Source organism: Bufo bufo, chromosome 2 (genome assembly GCF_905171765.1).
Source record: "Bufo bufo chromosome 2, aBufBuf1.1, whole genome shotgun sequence".
NCBI lineage: Eukaryota > Metazoa > Chordata > Amphibia > Anura > Bufonidae > Bufo > Bufo bufo.
In genome coordinates, this window is record NC_053390.1 from 422,964,014 (window position 1) to 422,983,357 (window position 19,344).

At 43.5% G+C, this 19,344-nt stretch overlaps 1 protein-coding gene across 8 annotated transcripts in view; it reads left to right on the plus strand.

Annotated features, from left to right (window-relative positions):
• RNF38 (ring finger protein 38) overlaps positions 1-10,760 on the plus strand; it is a 374,424-nt gene extending 363,664 nt beyond the window's left edge. For 7 of the 8 annotated variants that reach the window (XM_040417366.1, XM_040417368.1, XM_040417374.1 and 4 more), the window contains 4 exons: positions 5,820-5,910; positions 6,079-6,200; positions 10,007-10,106; positions 10,277-10,760. In XM_040417366.1, the coding sequence (XP_040273300.1) occupies positions 5,820-5,910; positions 6,079-6,200; positions 10,007-10,106; positions 10,277-10,339 (376 nt within the window). In that variant the 3' untranslated portion in view covers positions 10,340-10,760. The remainder of the gene's footprint in view (positions 1-5,819; positions 5,911-6,078; positions 6,201-10,006; positions 10,107-10,276) is intronic. The other variant, XM_040417367.1, reaches the window with a different exon arrangement.
• Positions 10,761-19,344: the final 8,584 nt, after the last annotated feature.

Here is a 19,344-nt window from a genome sequence, read left to right on the forward strand (position 1 = left end):
GAGCCCTTAGTGATGGCGCTGGTTCAGGAGCTGGGCCTGCACCATCACTTGTGGGTGATGACTCAGTAGTGACCGCAGCCAGCATCTTAGCAGTTAGACCTCATGCACACGACCGTTGTTTTGGTCCGCATCCGAGCCGCAGTTTTTGCGGCTTGGATGCGGATCCATTTACTTCAATGGGGCTGCAAAAGATGTGGACAGCACTCCGTATGCTGTCCTCATTCGTTGCTCCGTTCCGTGGTCCGCAAAAAAAAAGTAACCTGTCCTATTCTTGTCCGTTTTGCGGACAAGAATAGGCAGTTGAATCAATGGCTGTCCGTGGCGGACCGCAAAACACACCGGTTGTGTTCATGAGGCCTTAGACAGAGTGAGTCCTCTGTCCTCCATTTGGTTCCTGGCATGTAATATTACAGTGTATAGTACGAAAGAAAATCAGCTTTAACATTGTTAAAAAAAATGAATAAAAAAAATACCTTGTATCAATAGAAACTAGCTCACACCACAGAAAATGATCCCTCACAGCTCAGTCAGCAGGAAAATAAAAAAGTTATAGGTTTTGGAATATGGTGACACAAAGCAATCTTTTTTTTTTTTTTTTTTGTCATTATTACCGTGCAGTGAACACTGTAAAAGGGAACCCTAAAAACACTGGTGGGACAGTTTTTTTTGTTTTTGTTTTTTTTCACCCCAAATATGTCTTAAAATTTATACACTGCTCAAAAAAAATAAAGGGAACACAAAAATAACACATCCTAGATCTGAATTAATGAAATATTCTTCTAAAATACTTCTTTACATAGTTGAATGTGCTGACAACAAAATCACACACAAAAAAAAAAAATGGAAATCAAATTTTTTAACCCATGGAGGTCTGGATTTGGAGTCACCCTCAAAATTAAAGTGGAAAAACACACTACAGGCTGATCCAACTTTAATGTAATGTCCTTAAAACAAGTCAAAATGAGGCTCAGTAGTGTGTGTGGCCTCCACGTGCCTGTATGACCTCCCTACAACGCCTGTGCATGCTCCTGATGAGGTGGCAGACGGTCTCCTGCGGGATCTCCTCCCAGACCTGGACTAAAGCATCTGCCAACTCCTGGACAGTTTGTGGTGCAACGTGACGTTGGTGGATAGAGCGAGACGTGATGTCCCAGATGTGCTCAATTGGATTCAGGTCTGGGGAACGGGCGGGCCAGTCCATAGCATCAATGCCTTCGTCTTGCAGGAACTGCTGACACACTCCAGCCACATGAGGTCTAGCATTGTCTTGCATTAGGAGGAACCCAGGGCCAACCGCACCAGCATATGGTCTCACAAGGGGTCTGAGGATCTCATCTCGGTACCTAATGGCAGTCAGGCTACCTCTGGCCAGCACATGGAGGGCTGTGCGGCCCTCCAAAGAAATGCCACCCCACACCATTACTTACCCAATGCCAAACCGGTCATGCTGGAGGATGTTGCAGGCAGCAGAACGTTCTCCACGGCATCTCCAGACTCTGTCACGTCTGTCCCATGTGCTCAGTGTGAACCTGCTTTCATCTGTGAAGAGCACAGGGCGCCAGTGGCGAATTTGCCAATCTTGGTGTTTTCTGGCAAATGCCAAACGTCCTGCACGGTGTTGGGCTGTAAGCAAAACCCCCACCTGTGGACGTCGGACCCTCATATCACCCTCATGGAGTCTGTTTCTGACCGTTTGAGCAGACACATGCACATTTGTGGCCTGCTGGAGGTCATTTTGCAGGGCTCTGGCAGTGCTCCTCCTGTTCCTCCTTGCACAAAGGCGGAGGTAGCGGTCCTGCTGCTGGGTTGTTGCCCTCATACGGCCTCCTCCACATCTCCTGATGTACTGGCCTGTCTCCTGGTAGCGCCTCCATGCTCTGGACACTACGCTGACAGACACAGCAAACCTTCTTGCTACAGCTCGCATTGATGTGCCATCCTGGATAAGCTGCACTACCTGAGCCACTTGTGTGGGTTGTAGACTCCGTCTCATGCTACCACTAGAGTGAAAGCACCAGCAGCATTCAAAAGTGACTAAAACATCACCCAGGAAGCATAGGAACTGAGAAGTGGTCAGGTCACCACCTGCAGAACCACTCCTTTATGGGGGGTGTCTTGCTAATTGCCTATAATTTCCACCTGTTGTCTATCCCATTTGCACAACAGCATGTGCAATTGATTGTCACTCAGTGTTGCTTCCTAAGTGGACAGTTTGATTTCACAGAAGTGTGATTGACTTGGAGTTACATTGTGTTGTTTAAGTGTTCCCTTTATTTTTTTGAGCAGTGTACAATTCACTTGAAGTACCGCAAAATCGTGCCATTATTAAAATGTAACTTTTCCTACATAAAATAAGTCTTAGAAGGATCCTGTCACCACCGTAAAGCCTCTACAACCGCCCTCAGTACCTCACTACTATAGCCATCATGTATCCAACAATGTGTTTGCCTGTTTTTATCAAATGGAAAAGTTTGCCAAAATCAACTTTATTCATCCCATATGTCGTATGCAAATTGGCTGCTTAAAGTTAAGGGCGCAGGGGACTTGATGTGCCCACATCCTGTTTCTTTCCACTTGATTTACGCCTCAGTGCTTTTTTTTCTTCAAATGCAATGTGTCTGAGATCCCATGCATGCGCCGTTCTTCAGAGTCTTACTCTCGGGAGTCAAAAGGAAACAGAACGGCGCATGCGTGGGATCTCGGGAGCTTTGCGCCAGTCAGGGAAAAAGTCAGGAGAACAGAGCAGCTTGGTTGACTTGGAGCGTCAAGAACACTTACCCCTTGACTTCAAGCAGCCCACTCGCATACACAGTTGGACTGAGGTGCCTAGAGCCCTCCAGTAAAACTTATTGTGGGGGCCCACCGTTCGGATACGTTCAGTTATTGCCTCCTTACACAGCAGCAAGATGATTGATTATGGAGGTCCCTGTAGTGAATTTGTGAAGTCCGGTCCCTGGGAAAAGAGGACACTTGCTGCCCCTCCTCTGTAGCTATGTCATCTCCACTATTGGATCGTGTCTATAATGATGAACTTGGTTGTTTTTTTAAATCTACCAATTTTTTTTATATGAACATAGGCTGGTTGAGGTGCTGTACATTGAATATATGTACAGTACAGACCAAAAGTTTGGACACACCTTCTCATTCAAAGAGTTTTCTTTATTTTCATGACTATGAAAATTGTAGATTCACACTGAAGGCATCAAAACTATGAATTAACACATGTGGAATTATATACATAACAAACAAGTGTGAAACAATTGAAAATGTCATATTCTAGGTTCTTCAAAGTAGCCACCTTTTGCTTTGATTACTGCTTTGCACACTCTTGGCATTCTCTTGATGAGCTTCAAGAGGTAGTCCCCTGAAATGGTTTTCACTTCACAGGTGTGCCCTGTCAGGGTCAATAAGTGGGATTTCTTGCCTTATAGATGGGGTTGGGACCATCAGTGGCGTTGAGAAGTCAGGTGGATACACAGCTGATAGTCCTACTGAATAGACTGTTAGCTGCTTTTTTCTTGCCATAATACAAATTCTAACAGTCTATTCAGTAGGACTATCAGCTGTGTATCCACCTGACTTCTCCTCAACGCCACTGATGGTCCCAACCCCATTTATAAGGCAAGAAATCCCACTTATTAACCCTGACAGGGCACACCTGTGAAGTGAAAACCATTTCAGGGGACTACCTCTTGAAGCTCATCAAGAGAATGCCAAGAGTGTGAAAAGCAATAATCAAAGCAAAAGGTGGCAAATTTGAAGAACCTAGAATATGACATATTTTCAGTTGTTTCACACTTGTTTGTTATGTATATAATTCCACATTAATTCATAGTTTTGATGCCTTCATAGTCATGAAAATAAAGAAAACTCTTTGAACGAGAAGGTGTGTCCAAACTTTTGGTCTGTACTGTATGTGCCACTTGTGCAGGGGGTGGGAGACTAGGGGCCCACCTTGGGATTCCCCTGTAGGCCAGTCCGAGTTTGCTTGCATATGCTTGTCGGGGATGAACAAAGTTGTTTTTTGGCAAAGCTTTCCATCAGACAAAGGCATTGTTGGAGACCTGATGACTTCAGCTGTGAGGTACTGTGGAGGGTTAGGGAGGCCTTATGGTGGTGACTGGTTCCCTTTAAACGGAAAAAGAAAACAATGATGGCTTTTGAAATACAGAGATCAAACAAAATTAAACGCCAATCTTTAAGTATCAAACTCTGCTGTGTCTTTAAGGCAGTGCTTCTTAAATGGTGGGGCGCGCCTCCCAGGGGGCGGCGCCAGGCTCCGTAAAGGGGGGCTCGTTCAGGGCCGGCCTTTGGGGTGTGCGGGCGCCATAGCAACAGGGGCGCCGGGCGGCCGACAGCTCGCAGTGTAATATGCGGCAGGGAGATGAGCGCTTCCATTGTGGAAGCGCTCATCTCCCGTCTGATCAGAGGCCGGCGCAGGCGCTGGACACTTTGTACGGAGCTGGGGCCGGGGGAGGGACTGGGAGGAGGAGCTGGGGGCCGGCAATAGCGGTGGGGCGGTGGGGTCACTGTACTATAGCCCTGCCCCACCGCTCCCTCCGGTATACTAATATAAAATGTATTATTGAATTAAAAGTTATTAAACATGCCCCCCTCACTCCTAATAGTACCGTATATCCGAATTTCTTCTGTATAATGCCGGCAGTCCGGGCGGCCGGCGCGTCCCTCAGTGATGTCACGTGCCTGCGCCGCCTGCTTTATGAATGAAGCAGGCGGCGCAGACAAGTGACATCACTGAGGGACCCGCCTGCCGGCATTATACAGAAGAAATTCGGATATACGGTACTATTAGGAGTGAGGGGGGCATGTTTAATAACTTTAAACGGCGGCGGCGGGAACACGGGATATGTGGATGGCACAGTTAAGGGGTGGGGGTCTGTGGATGGCACTGTTATGGGGTGGGGGGTCTGTGGATGGCACATATATAACAGTGCCAGCCACAGATCCCCCTGTAACAGTGCCAGCCACAGATCCCCCCCCCCCCCATAAGTGTCCGTCATCCACAGATCCCCCCCCATAAGTGTCCGTCATCCACAGATCCCCCCCATAAGTGTCCGTCATCCACAGATCCCCCCATAAGTGTCCGTCATCCACAGATCCCCCCCATAAGTGTGTGTCCGATCCACATTTCTTTCTTTTTTTATTCTCTTATACGTTAATAAGGATAGTGTTATGCAGAGGTGTACTTATAACAATTTTATAGACAAATGATACTATTTACAGTCGCGCGGGGGGCGCGAAATGTTTTCTTCTTCCTAGGGGGGGGGGCATGACAGAAAATAATTGAGAAGCACTGCTTTAAGGGGTTAATGCCCTAACCAATCCCCCTCATCCTCAACCATTGCATGACAGACTCTGAGGAACATTGTCCCTTCACCAAAGCATCAACTTTTGGAGGTAGTTTGCATAGATCAATTTGTGCATTGTTTTCCTACAATAGGGGGAGGATAATGTTATAGTGACAGGTCAGTGGGTTTTGAGACCTCCGTAGATTGTTGGAACAAGGGGGTAGAATCACTCAGCTGAGCACTGTGCCCCTTTTACCTCTGTTTTCTTGGAGACTGGAGCAGAGTGGAGAACGGATGCATTGAAAGTCCAGGTCCATATACCAGTAGTCCTGTTCTCTAAGGAGAGAGCTAAAAACAGCCACATGGTCAAACGTTAAGCACTTCTGGGACCCTACTGATCTAAATTTGTGAATTTGTTTGTTACCCTTTAAATCTCTGTTCATGTTTGTATACTATGATACTTTGTGTTAAGATAATTTAATGTCCTGTTGTGTTTTTTTTGTTTTTAAGATCAATGCTTCCAGTGCCTCCTACTGTGGGACCAGCCTTTAGCTTCGAATTGGATGTAGAAGATGGAGAGGTGGAAAACTATGAGGTTGGTGTATGTATTCAGAGACATTTACTTTTTGCTATCAAAACCAAACCCTTTGAGTAGTTGTTGAAGATTTTTAAATATCCTTGTTGCTAACATGTATTTCCAAATGTCTCCCCTCCGACCCTTTTTAAAATACATTTTGTTGTTTAGTAACACATTTCCTTTCCATTCCAGGCATTGCTAAATCTTGCTGAAAGGTTGGGTGAGGCTAAACCACGAGGATTAACAAAAGCAGATATAGAACAGCTTCCGTCGTATAGATTTAACCCAAACAACCACCAGTCAGAGCAGACCTTGTAAGTAAATGTGATAACCATAGAAAATGCTTTTCTGTAATAGGTCTGTTAACTGTAAATTTTTTGGAGCACTGGCTTCCATCAGTTTAAACTGGTATAAAGCTGGCCCAGATATAAGATGACTGTCCACCTGAGAGTCTATCTCAGAAGACAACCCGGAAGCTATTGCCATGGGTCCAACATCTCCTATCCTTTGTAGACAGCTTGTTTCACTGGGGGAAGCTTCTGCTATACTACATGGACAGCTCAAGTCCACTAGAACAAGAGCATTTTTTTTTTTTCTCTTCTTTAATAGTAGTTGTTCCCTCACCTTCTCCCATCTCGGGCAAAGGGGAACTGAACTGGGGACCTCCCTCTGGATGAATGGCATTATATGGAGCGCTATTGTTATGTCATATGTTGGTGGGAAGAGCTTGCTTAAAAAAGAAAAAACATACCCTAAACCTGTGATTCTCAATCTTTTCCATGCCAAGTACTCCCTAATGACTAGAAGTTTGAACGGAGTATTGCGAAGGAAACAAATTGCTATGGTCATAGCCTCTGTTCTAAGCCTTTGTCAACAGATCCTTCAAATTTTCCAGAAAGAATTGTACAGCATGCAGCACTAATCTTCCTGTCAAAATGACAAACATCACATTAGGCCCAATGATGGATGACTATTAAGTTTTAAATTATATTCCACTCTACAAAACATGCAGGAGAGTGCAACACTACATATATACAGCAATACATCCAGCATGATCTCCTTTGATGTCCTTATCATCTCCATTCAGACCAGACCATCATGATGACTTTTTTCAGCCATGTTTAATCTCTGCAGAGTTTCCCATACAAACATCATAGGTTCCTGTTTTCCATCATCCTCCAAACTTTCTTAATATGCCATCCCCAATATTGTGTTCATTGTGATCCCCAATACTGTATGGCAGAAACTGTCCCACTGAAAATACCAGTACCATACGCAGTGCCCTAGAAATAATTGCACCCAGCAAATAGTGGCAAAACATTTGTGTGTCCCCAAAAAATAATTGTGCCCAGGTGCCCTCCACAGTAATGGGGCTCCCAAAAGTCCCACCCAAAGTAATAATTATTTCCCACAGTGCTCTTTGTAGTAATGGTGCCCCTTCAGTGCCCCCAATACTAATAATTTTCCTCCATTGCGCCTTAGAAGCAGGAATACCCCCATAGTGCCCTTAGTATTAATACTATTCCCCATAGCCCCCCACAATCATCTGCCTAATTGAGCGGTGTAAAGGTTTTTTAGTTACACTTGTGCCTCATCAAATATCTTTTATATAATGGTATTACATGTTGTTCTTTGTTATAAACACAATTGCTTGTTCCTTTTTATGTACCCGGAGAAGAAGACGGAACGTCTCTGAAACACCTTCTCTAGATTACACTTAAATAGCATTTTAATAAACCTTTTAACAGGATTTAGGGTGTCAGTACTAGATACTGAGTCTTATGTTTTACCTTTTTTATAAATGGTTTGGTATTTATACAGAGGTGTTTTCTGGCATTGTAATTCTGTTTGCAATGATAATGAGATGACTGCTGAAAAGTGATCTGTATAGGAAGTGTCAGCCTATTTAGCTTGGCGAACAGTGTAAAAATTGTAGGATTTATATAAACTATCAACGGAGATGTGAAAAATTAAACAAATATTTTTCTTAGCAATTTTTTGGTGATATTTGTGTACTAATTAATATGCCCACATACACCCGTATTTTCATGAGCATAAGGACTCATGCACACGACAGTATTTTTTCACAGTCCGCAAAACGGGGTTCCGTTGGTCTGTGATCCGTGACCGTTTTTTCGTCCATGGGTCTTCCTTGATTTTTGGAGGATCCACGGACATGAAAAAAAAGTCGTTTTGGTTTCCGCCTGGCCGTGCGGAGCCAAACGGATCCGTCCTGACTTACAATGCAAGTCAATGGGGACGGATCCGTTTGACGTTGACACAATATGGTGCAATTGCAAACGGATCCGTCCCCCATTGACTTTCAATGTAAAGTCAGGAGTTAATATACCATAGGATCAGAGTTTTCTCCAATCCGATGGTATATTTTAACTTGAAGCGTCCCCATCACCATGGGAACGCCTCTGTTAGAATATACCATCGGATTTGAGTTAGATCGTGAAACTCATATCCGACAGTATATTCTAACACAGAGGCGTTCCCATGGTGATGGGGACGCTTCAAGTTAGAATATCCTACGAACTGTGTACATGACTGCCCCCTGCTGCCTGGCAGCAACTGATCTCTTACAGGGGGCTGTGATCAGCACAATTAACCCCTCAGGTGCCGCACCTGAAGGGGTTAATTGTGCTTATCATAGCCCTCTGTAAGAGATCAGGGGCTGCCAGGCAGCAGGGGGCAGACCCCCCTCCCTCCCCAGTTTGAATATCATTGGTGGCCAGTGTGCGCCCCGGCCCCCCCTCTATTGTTTTAATATCATTGGTGGCCAGTGTTCTAAGCCTTTGTCAACAGATCCTTCAAATTCTCCCCCCCCCCGATCATTGGTGGCAGCGGAGAGTTCCGATCGGAGTCGCAGTTTAATCGCTGGGGCTCCGATCGGTAACCATGGCAACCAGGACACTACTGTAGTCCTGGTTGCCATGGTTACTTAGCAATATTAGAAGCATCATACTTACTTGCTGCGCTGTCTGTGACTGGCCGAGAGCTCCTCCTACTAATAAGTGACAGGTCTGTGCGACGCATTGCTTAATGATCTGTCACTTACCAGTAGGAGGAGCTCCCGGCCGGTCACAGACAGCGCAGCAGGTAAGTATGATGCTTCTAATATTGCTAAGTAACAATGGCAACCAGGACTACAGTAGTGTCTTGGTTGCCATGGTTACCGATCGGAGCCCCAGCGATTAAACTGGGACTCCGATCGGAACTCTCCGCTGCCACCAATGATGGGGGGAGGGAGAGAGGGGAGGCCGCACACTGGCCACCAATGATATTAAAACAGAGGGGGGGCGCACACTGACCACCAATGATAATACAATAGAGGGAGGGAGGGGGGCCGCACACTGGCCACCAATGAAATTAATACAATAGAGGGAGGGGGGGGGGGCCGGGGGGGCAGCACTGGCCACCAATTAAATTAAAACTGGGGAGGGATGGGGGGGTCTGCCCCCTCCTGCCTGGCAGCCCCTGATCTCTTTATAGGGGGCTATGATATGCACAATTAACCCCTCAGCAGCACCTGAGGGGTTAATTGTGCGGATCACAGCCCCCTGTAAGAGATCGGGTGCTGCCAGGCAGCAGGGGGCAGTCATGTACACAGTTCGTAGTATATTCTAACTAGAAGCGTCCCCATCACTATGGGAACGCCTCTGTGTTAGAATATACTGTCGGTTCTAAGTTTTCACGAAGTGAAAACTCAGCTCTGAAAAAGCTTTTATGCAGACGGATCTTCGGATCCGTCTGTATGAAAGTAACCTACGGCCACGGACGCGGATGCCAATATTGTGTGCATCCGTGTCCTTTCACGGACCCATTGACTTGAATGGGTCCGTGAACCGTTGTCCGTCCAAAAAAATTGGACAGGTCATATTTTTTTTGGACGGACAGGAAACACGGATCACGGATGCGGTTGCAAAACGGTGCATTTTCTGATTTTTCCACTGACCCATTGAAAGTCAATGGGTCCACGGAAAAAAAAACGGCATAACAGCCACGGATGCACACAACGGTCGTGTGCATGAGGCCTAACAGTGATGTCCATTGTTTCCAATGTATATGCCTGACCAAGTGTGAAATTAACCAATGTTTCCTTTTCCTTCTCCAGGTGTGTAGTATGCATGTGTGATTTCGAGTCAAGGCAACTTCTAAGAGTCCTACCGTGCAACCATGAATTCCATGCCAAGTGTGTTGACAAGTGGCTTAAGGTAAGATTTTATCAAAACAAGTTCGCACTCCAGCTATTTTAATGCGTTGCTACATCTTAAATCCATACTTCAACTGCATTTTATATCATATTTGTCCTTTTTACGATCATTTTTTGTTTGTTTTTTTATCAGTTTTACCACATTCTTTCTTTTTCTTTCTTTATCGTCAGGCAAACCGTACCTGCCCTATATGTCGAGCTGATGCTTCAGAAGTTCATCGTGATTCCGAATGACCGGTCTGACAGCACAAGTCCAGCTCGGGTGTTCCTAGTCACATGTGTATTTGTGTATTTTCCAATGCACATGCATAGCAACCATCCATTGAACTTAACCCGTGTGGCTTCCAGCCTATTCTTTACACAAAAGGGTCGATGGATCTCTTTTTGCACTGTGTGATTTAATCAATTATAAAGCTTCTAATTAGTCTTCACAATTATGGGATTGTTATACTAACCGTGTGATTGGGACTCCAAAGATTATTTTTTATATTCCTTAGCTTATTTTGTGTGTGCACTAACATTCCCTGGTTTTCGTGTGATCATTCCGAGTGTTTTTTGCTGCAAGATTACGTGGATGTGATCTTTTAGCATGTGCTTTTATATTTAAACAGGAAAAAAAAAAAGACTAAAAACAAAACAAATGACAGTGGTAGCTCCAAACAATTTAGCAATCTACCTTATTATAGAGCCTTCAGATACTGTGAGAGCAGACGGATGGAATGTGAGACTGTGTGATAATAGCCATGTCGCTTTTGTATGTTTGCTTGTGTCAAGCACAAGAGCGTATGTATGGTTGAGAACATATATACCAGCATGTACTGAGAACGTATGTGTGTAGTATTACTTATGCTGCAATGTATACTCTTGTGTGTTATTTAAACAGTACTAGTACTGTACACTGGTTTTATTTTCTTGTGTTTGCAGTTGCACACTGAATGCTAAGGGTGTAGCAATCTATAGGCATTTCATACCCCTTCCTTACATTTTTCACATGACTTTTGTCTATACAGCGTCACCATTTATATCACTTTTTGCTCATTTGTGCCACTGCAGAGAAACAAATGTGTCAAATACCAAATACATTATGTGACATTGATTTAGCAACTAGAATAAGCTGTTCATTTTTTATTATGTATTAAATTGGATGTCGTTCCTAGTGATCAAATCTCTTGTGTACGTAATAATTCTCTCACTACTTAATGGGGCAGTCCGGGTTCAGAGCTGAACCCAGACATGAGCTCCCCTTCACTCATTTTAGCCTGTATGAGTGGAGCATCAGAGCATTTTTTGCATTGTGCAGGGAAAGGGCTTTTTCTTCACGATCGATGACGTAACAGGTTTCTCATGGGTATGCTAGGATCACTGCTAGGTGGAAGACTCTGCCTAGCATACGGACAAACAGATGGGTTACGTCACCGGCAGTAAGCAAACCGTGCAGGGAAAGGGGGAGCACCACTCGCAGGCCAAATGAGTTGGAGGGGAGCTTATGTCCGTGTTCAGCTCTGAACTCTGACAACCCCTTTAAGATTAAAGGGGTTCTGCAGCCAATACATATTGATGACCTATCATCAGGATAGGTCAGCAATATCTGATTGGTGGTGGTCTGACTCCTGGCATACCCGCCAATCAACTGTTTGAAGAGGAGGCGGCTTTTGTATAAGTGCTGCTTCCTCTTCAAGATCACACTGTATGTAGTCTCGCTTGCAGCGGCGCAGTGTAATCACCAGTGTTCATCCCGTTCTAGTGAATGGAACAAGTGCTTGTAATTACACTGCACCACTGACACTTATGAGACGATGTGCAGGATAATCCTCAAGAGGAAGGTAGAGCTCACGTGAGCACCGCCTCCTCTTTAAATTGGTGATCGACAGGGGTGCTGGTAGTCAGATCCCCAGCAATCCGTTATTGATGACCTATCTTTAGGATATGCACTGGCTGCACAACCCATTTAACTTGTATTGTCCCCGCCAATCCTTAGTTCCTTCTTGTAAGCCACTCATAGCTTGCTAGGTCCAAAGCAGCTGTTCTCATGCTCTGCCTGTAAATTTATAAAGTAAGGTTTGTGGGACCATGTAAGTTAATTAAAGACGGTTTGTGGTCGATAATTTGGAATGGCCTAACAAAATGAAAAAGTTGATCCCCTCTGCTCCTTTTTCAACGGTTCCTGGGCCCCATTGGCCTCTGCTTCCTGGTCCCCCTTGACATGCAAGAAATGCCTGCGCAGCCAATCGCTGACCGCAGTGGTGACCCACCTCGGCCAGTAATTGGCTGAGTGGCCATTTCTCGCAGAAAGACCAGAAGGTGGAGATCAGCGGGGAACCTCAGTAAGCACTAGAATAGCAGCGATGGGCGGTTGGCCCTTTATTATATATTTTTCTTAAACTGGCTGGACTGTCACTTTAAGGATAAGCGAAACAAGGTAGATATGTCTTTTTCCTAGGGTTTCACAGCTTTCAGGACCAGTACGGTGTTTTTTTATGTATGAGGTTTATCTTTGTTGAATATATATGTGCATTCATACAGTATATCTCAAATCGGTTAGGGAATAGTCATGACCTAAAAATGTATACCAATACATATCTCATGTGGTTAAGAGCCAAAATGGTATGAAATTTAAAAGGTGCTGCAACAAATAGTTTCCTCCGAGGGTGCAAGTTCACAATTATGGTTTCCTATAATTTCCATTTGAATTATTGTTTGCGTTTAACTTTTTAGATTCCATTCTTTTTTTTAAAATATGATCTGCAAAGCAAATCAGCATTCTAGATTAAATTGAAGTCACATGGAACATTTTTTGATTTTTGCATGATTACCTCACCATTAGGGCCCATTCACATGACCGTCTTTTTCTGTCCGCATTCATTTCGCAGTTTTGTGGATCAGATGCGGACCCATTAATTTCAATGGGGCCGCAAAAGATGCAGACAGTACACAGTGTGCTGTCCGCATCTGCACTTCTGTTCCGATGTGCCGCAAAAAAGATAGAGCATGTCCTATTTTTGTCCTTTTTTGCAGATAAGAATAGGCATTTCTTTCATAGGGAAGGATGCTTCGATACGCAAAATGCGAAACGCACACGGCCGGTATCTGTGTTTTGTAGATCCTCAAAAACGGATACGGTCATTTGAATGAGCTCTTAACATGGACAGCACTCTTACCAGCCAAGTCTCTACCTAATGGGACTCTTGTAACTCTTGCAAGGCATAGAAGTCACGGGTCAATCCATTTTATGGGCAGTAATATAGCACCCATTCCTGTTGAATTCTGTATGATCATTGCTTGTTCCATCAGACACCATATAATGTGATATTTTTTTTTTATTTATTTATTTTTTTTTTATTATATATTTTTTATTTATTTAATTCCTCCCCCCCCCCTAGAAACTTTTCTTGGCCTTGTTGCTTGTTTAATGCCCATTTTCTTTTACACTCGCAAGACAGACGAGATCAAAAATTATTTGGTAGCCCATTTGCAAATTCAATGTTTGTAGCATAAATATATTTTGCAGATTTCTTTTTTCCTGCAGTGCTACGTAAATGGTTACTTTTTCCTTTGGTTGCAATAGCACAAGTAGCACAAATCTGAACATTGCTGTATTTTGCTGCCAGTCCCAGCTTTAAGTTGTGTGTATGTGTCATAAGTTGTGATGCATGTCTGACCCTCATACTTGTCACAGTTCTGTGTATCAAGACAGTGTTATTCCATGCTGCTTGTCCTTCATCCGAGCTTGTGGTTCAGCGGGCTAAGACAAAAGCACAATTTTGGTTTATTTTTTTATTTTTTTTATAATTCATAATGGTGCCTCCATTACCTGAAAATGAAAACGGACACCATATATCAAAAAATTCCAAAAAACTCCACGATATTAGTAAACCAAATGGACAAAAGTTGCTTTTACTATCATTTTAAGTACAACTAACCAGCCACTGGATGTCATGTCACATTTTTTTTATTATTAAACTTATGAAATCATGAAATTGCAAAAGTTGTATACCATGCTCCTCTTATAGTGCTACGAATACTTTTTATATACTGCAAAAAAAATGTTTTTACCTGTATAGGCGAAATAACACTACTACACTCAATATTCACTTTATTAAAGCATGCAAGCATTGCACTTTTTCTAGCTTAGACTGAGATAAATGCAAAAAGAGAAAAAACAAAGTCTAGGGTACACATTTATTATGTAATATTCTGTCCACTTTCTGGCACAATGCAGTTTACTGATATTTTTTATTTTTTTTTAATATATATAACCACAAATTGTTTAAAGAGCACTCTGGAGGCTGGTACTTCTGGAATGTTTTTGGATTCTAATTTTTAGATTTTATTTTTTATTTTCTGCATGGGTCTCTTGCAGACATGTGCTGACTTGCTTCCTGTGGTTAATGTATTGAATAGACCTGTATCTATAAAAAGCACACATGCATGTGTTCTGAACCAGCTCGGACTGACTACAAACTTCCCTGTTTTCTTTTGAGTTTTTCACTAAAGACCAACGTGTCCAGGAGGCAGAGGGTGTTCCTCAGCTGTTACTGCCATATGTTCTATATCTGATGCCTCTAGCCCTAGCCTGCAGCAGTGCCTGACCTGCACATGATAATACATATGTTGGTTGTCATCTCCCACTTCCTAAACTTTTTATCTACTGTTTGCTTCAGCATTTGGGATTTTGTTTTGTGTTTAATTTTTTTTTTTTTTTTTTTCATTTTTGCATGAAATCTTAGCTTTTTCATGTTTTATGTTTCTTGTCTAAGAGTGGTTATCAAGGCTTATAGATGTTCAGTATTTTGCCATTCATTTTCTTTCCTTATGGTCAAGTTTTAACATGCTTTGCCACTGTTACAGTATTTGTATCCCTCCCCATGAAATGTTTTGAACTGAATTATCTTTAGGCCTTACAGGAAGGAGCCTTTTGCCTGTTTTCCCCTCTTGGTACATTTACAGTTACCTCATTTTGCTATTTATGTGTTTTTTTTTTTTTTGTTTTTTGTTTTTTTTTGATTTGCCAATGAAAGCCTATGAATTTTATTGGATTCATATTTTTCTTTAAATTGTTCTCTATGGTATCATTTAACATGACATGTAGTTTTAAATGTATTATAAATATCTGTAACCAAATCATTTGAAGGCTTGATAAATTTTTAACAATTTGTACATTTTTTATGAGAGTTACTAGTAATGCTTTACTAAGTAGTGCAATGATTTATTTTTTATTTTATTTTATTTTTTACCCCCTGTGTCCAATTTTGGAGTTGAGAGAGGGTTGTTCAGTAATAAATGTATGATGTACACTTAAGACTCCTTGCTTATTTTTTTTATTTTGAATGCTGTCTTTAGATCACATTTCATGGCCTCTGTTTAATGTGTACATTAAAGAGATGCCTCCAGAGGATCCCATGCAGTGGCATCTGTCCCCCAAACTAGAGTAAGTGGTGTATAGTGTCAGTAGTGCTGAGTCCAGTTATGAATTTTTTATCTTTATATTTATTCTGATGCTGAGCTCCAACAAACAAGCAAGAAAATGCATTGAGAGGTCTCCTACTTGAGTCCTCTCCATTACGTGCATGAGTCCTCTCAATGCATGTTACTGCCAGATTGTGGGAGCACAGCATCAGAATGCAATTGGGAATGAAGATAAAAATTTACATAACCAAAATTTTCATCACTTACCAGTATATGCTACTTACTCTAGTTTGGTGGGTGTTTAGGAACTGAGAGATTCTCTTTAAAGCTGTATATGAAATGAACAGTAGTAACTCCTAACCATTTCATTGGGCAGAAAACTGTAAAAGGGGACTGTGCTACCTGGGCCATGCTTTAGAGATTGGGTTGTAGGTCTTCGCATTTAGTATTTGCTTTCCTTACAGGAAATTGGGGGGGGGGGGGAAGAATCTGCATAAAATCTGTTGCAAAAGAGATGCAAAGTAAAATTGTCCATGGCAACTAATCATATTCCACCTTTTTTAGGGTCGTTTTAGACCAGCAGATTTTTCCAGTAGCAAGTGTCGATTGACTCTATATAGCAAGCCAATTGCATGTGCCCGAATGATCGTAAATGAGCTTACACATACACAAACTTCCATTATTGTCTCCATGACTTCCCTGTTTATAGGGTGATGTGCTGCCAACAACCAATGTTTTTTTAATGCACATAAAAGGTGTAAAGAAGCAATACACAAGGGTTTGTTAGGTGATCAGTCATGTTTACACTTGGGTGGTCAATTGTGCCAACAATTGCCACATATGAAAAGCCCTTGCCTTTTACGCCCATGACAGCACTGAGAGACCAGTTCTATCCCACCTGTGGAGAGCTTTAAAAGGGAGAACATCCCCTACTACCTTAGTTTGTTTCTTGGCATGCTATATGGAGGAAATGTGATCCAGTTTTATGCATTGCATTTGATGGACCGCTAAAGAACCTAGTGGAGGGCATAAGTGTCTGCTATAAGCTGGCTGTGACAGTCTGAGCGTCTTTGAGACTCCCCTCCTCACCCCAGGGCTAATGTCCTTCTGGTGTCATGTTGTGGAGGTTTTGGCTTTTGCTGTGTACTTTGGACCTCCCTGGTGTGCAGGAGTTCTGGAGCATCTTGGTGGTCGTGCGGGAAGAAGCAGGTCCACTTTTACATTCCTTCCTTGTAGTCTCTCAGCATTCTGGAAGCGTGGTAGACCACCTTTTTGGGTTGGTGGTTTGTGGCCTTCTGGGAAAAAAGGCTCCGCATAGATACAGGCAGTGCACTGCAGAGAAGTGGAATTCAGCCAGTCCCACAACGCTTCGTTATGTCATCTTTCTTGTTTCTTATCTACATCATGCCTATGGAATAGGGAAGCCAGTGTGCCACAGATCTCCCTCCCCCTGTGATGCCGCTGCCGCCAATGAGAGGAGATGAGGGGCTGTGGCCACTGCGCCACCAATGATGTTGACTTACTCATTCATTCAAATTGAACAGGAGGCGGGAGCTGGCTGCAGAATCACATAGCTGGCTCCCGACCTCTGAGCGGTAGCTGCGATCTGCGGTAGTTAACCCCCTTAGGAGCCGCGGATCGCAGCTACCGCTCATAGAGGTCGGGAGCCGGCTATGTGATTCTGCAACCAGCTCCCGCCTCCTGTATATGAATAAATGAGAGATTTATGTTCATTGGTGGCGCAGTGCGCCCCCCCACCCCCTTATTAAAAACATTGGTGGCGCAGTGTTCCCCCCACCCAAGCCCCCCCCCAGTTTGAATCATTGGTGGCAGTGGCCACAGGGTCCCCTCTCCCCTCCTCCTCCGATCGGAGCCCCAGCTGTGTAAGCCTGGGGCTCCGATCCGTTACCATGGCAGCCAGGACACTATTGAAGCCCTGGCTGCCATGGTAAGCTCCATGCTGCTGTGTGCACAGAGCAGCAGGGACAGTGTGAGATCCTATCAGGGTGAATAGGACAAGGGCTCTAGTCCCTAAGGGGGTTAAAAGTTAGTAAAAAAAAACACCAAAATATTAAGTATAAATAAAAAAGAAAGATTTACAAAAAAAAAAAACCTACACATTAACAATAAAAATATGGATTTTCCCCTCCCCTCCATGACGGCACTTTACTTGGAGATTATCCTCCTCCTCCAGCCTGGCAGGGACAGGAAGGTTCAAAAGGGCACGCCTCCTCACTCATCTTTAGTGTCTTCCTGTCCCTGCCAGCCGGAGGATAGTTACTACTTTTGCACTCCAGTCGGGAGCCATCGCGGGATGGCGGGTGCATTGCGCCAGCCACGGTCTTACCTTGGGCAAGTAAGTCTGTTTTCATGAAGTGCCTGCCGCGGTCCTTTTTGTTTAAAACTCACGCGCGCCAGGCTGCGGCAACCGGACACTCAAAGGAGAACTTCCGGTTTCTAGGCCGTCCGCTGCCCGAGATTCTCGGCTCCGGCGGGTGACGTCATCCTGGGGCCTAATAGTGGTAGCCTGAGAGTTGCCGGCCTGGATGACGGGAACTGCAGTGTCTGATTAAGCAAGAAATAGAAATAAAATCCGCTTTTTCAGATTTTTCTGCAGCCGATAGCGTACCATCAACATCAAAACAGGGGCCCAGGAAAAAAATCACCCTTAAAAACCTCTTCATCTTCTTCCGATGTTTCTTCAGATAGCGATGAGAGTAGTAATAATTCTGACTCTGATGGAGATTTTAAAAATTACTTATTTTCATCTGACGATATAAACGATCTATTGAAAGCGGTCAGGGATACCATGGAAATTAAAGAAGAAAAAATACATAGATCCGCCCAGGATAGAATGTTTTCAGTATTAGAAACCAAGAATAAAGGGTATTTCCTGTACACAAAAATTTACAGTCTCTTATCTTGAGGGAGTAGAAAAATCCAGACAGGAAAGTTTTCCTACCCCGAACAATTAGGAAAAGGCTTCCTTTCGACGAAGAATTATCCCCGTTCCTAAATTGTCCTAAAATTGATGTATCACTCTCCAAACTGGCTAAGGGTTCTTCCTTACCATTTGAAGATACAGGATCATTACGTGATCCTATGGATAAAAAAGTGGATGCCAACCTTAAAAGAACCTGGGATGCGGTCGCGGCTTTATTTAAACCTAATATCGCGGCCACATCCGTAGCTAGATCCCTAAAAAGTTGGTTGGAACAACTGGATATATTATTAAAATCCAATACCCCATATGAAAACTTGCAGACTCCTTCCCTCTCTTATTAAAAGCCGTAGATTTTTTGTCAGACACAACAGCGGATTCTGTTAGGCTGGCCGCAAGAGCTACGGCTCTAGCTAATAACTCTAGAAGGGCACTTTGGCTAAAAGCCTGGTCTGGAGACACAGGTTCCAAGGCAAAATTATGCAACATCCCGTTTTATGGTAACCTTCTCTTTGGTCAGGACTTAGATAAAATTCTAGAGAAAGCCTCCGATTCCAAAAAGAACTTCTCAGAGGATAAAAAGAAAAGGAAAACATTTTTTTCGTCCCCAAAAAAAAGGTTAGTTTTCAAAATAAAAGGAGTAAAACAGAAAACTGGAGATCGGGAAAACAGAAAGGGAAGGGTTTTATGTTCTCTCCCCGTTCTGAGGAATCTTCCAAAAAATGACGCCAGAGCCCCAGTGGGGGGAAGACTGGGAAGATTTGTGGAGTGCTGGGAAAAATACTCATGCAGCCACTGGTTATTAAATACCCTCCACAAGGGGTACAGTATTCCCTTTGTCAAGAGTTCCCCCTCTCTATTTGTTCAAACGCCAGTTCAGAGCTCGGAACAT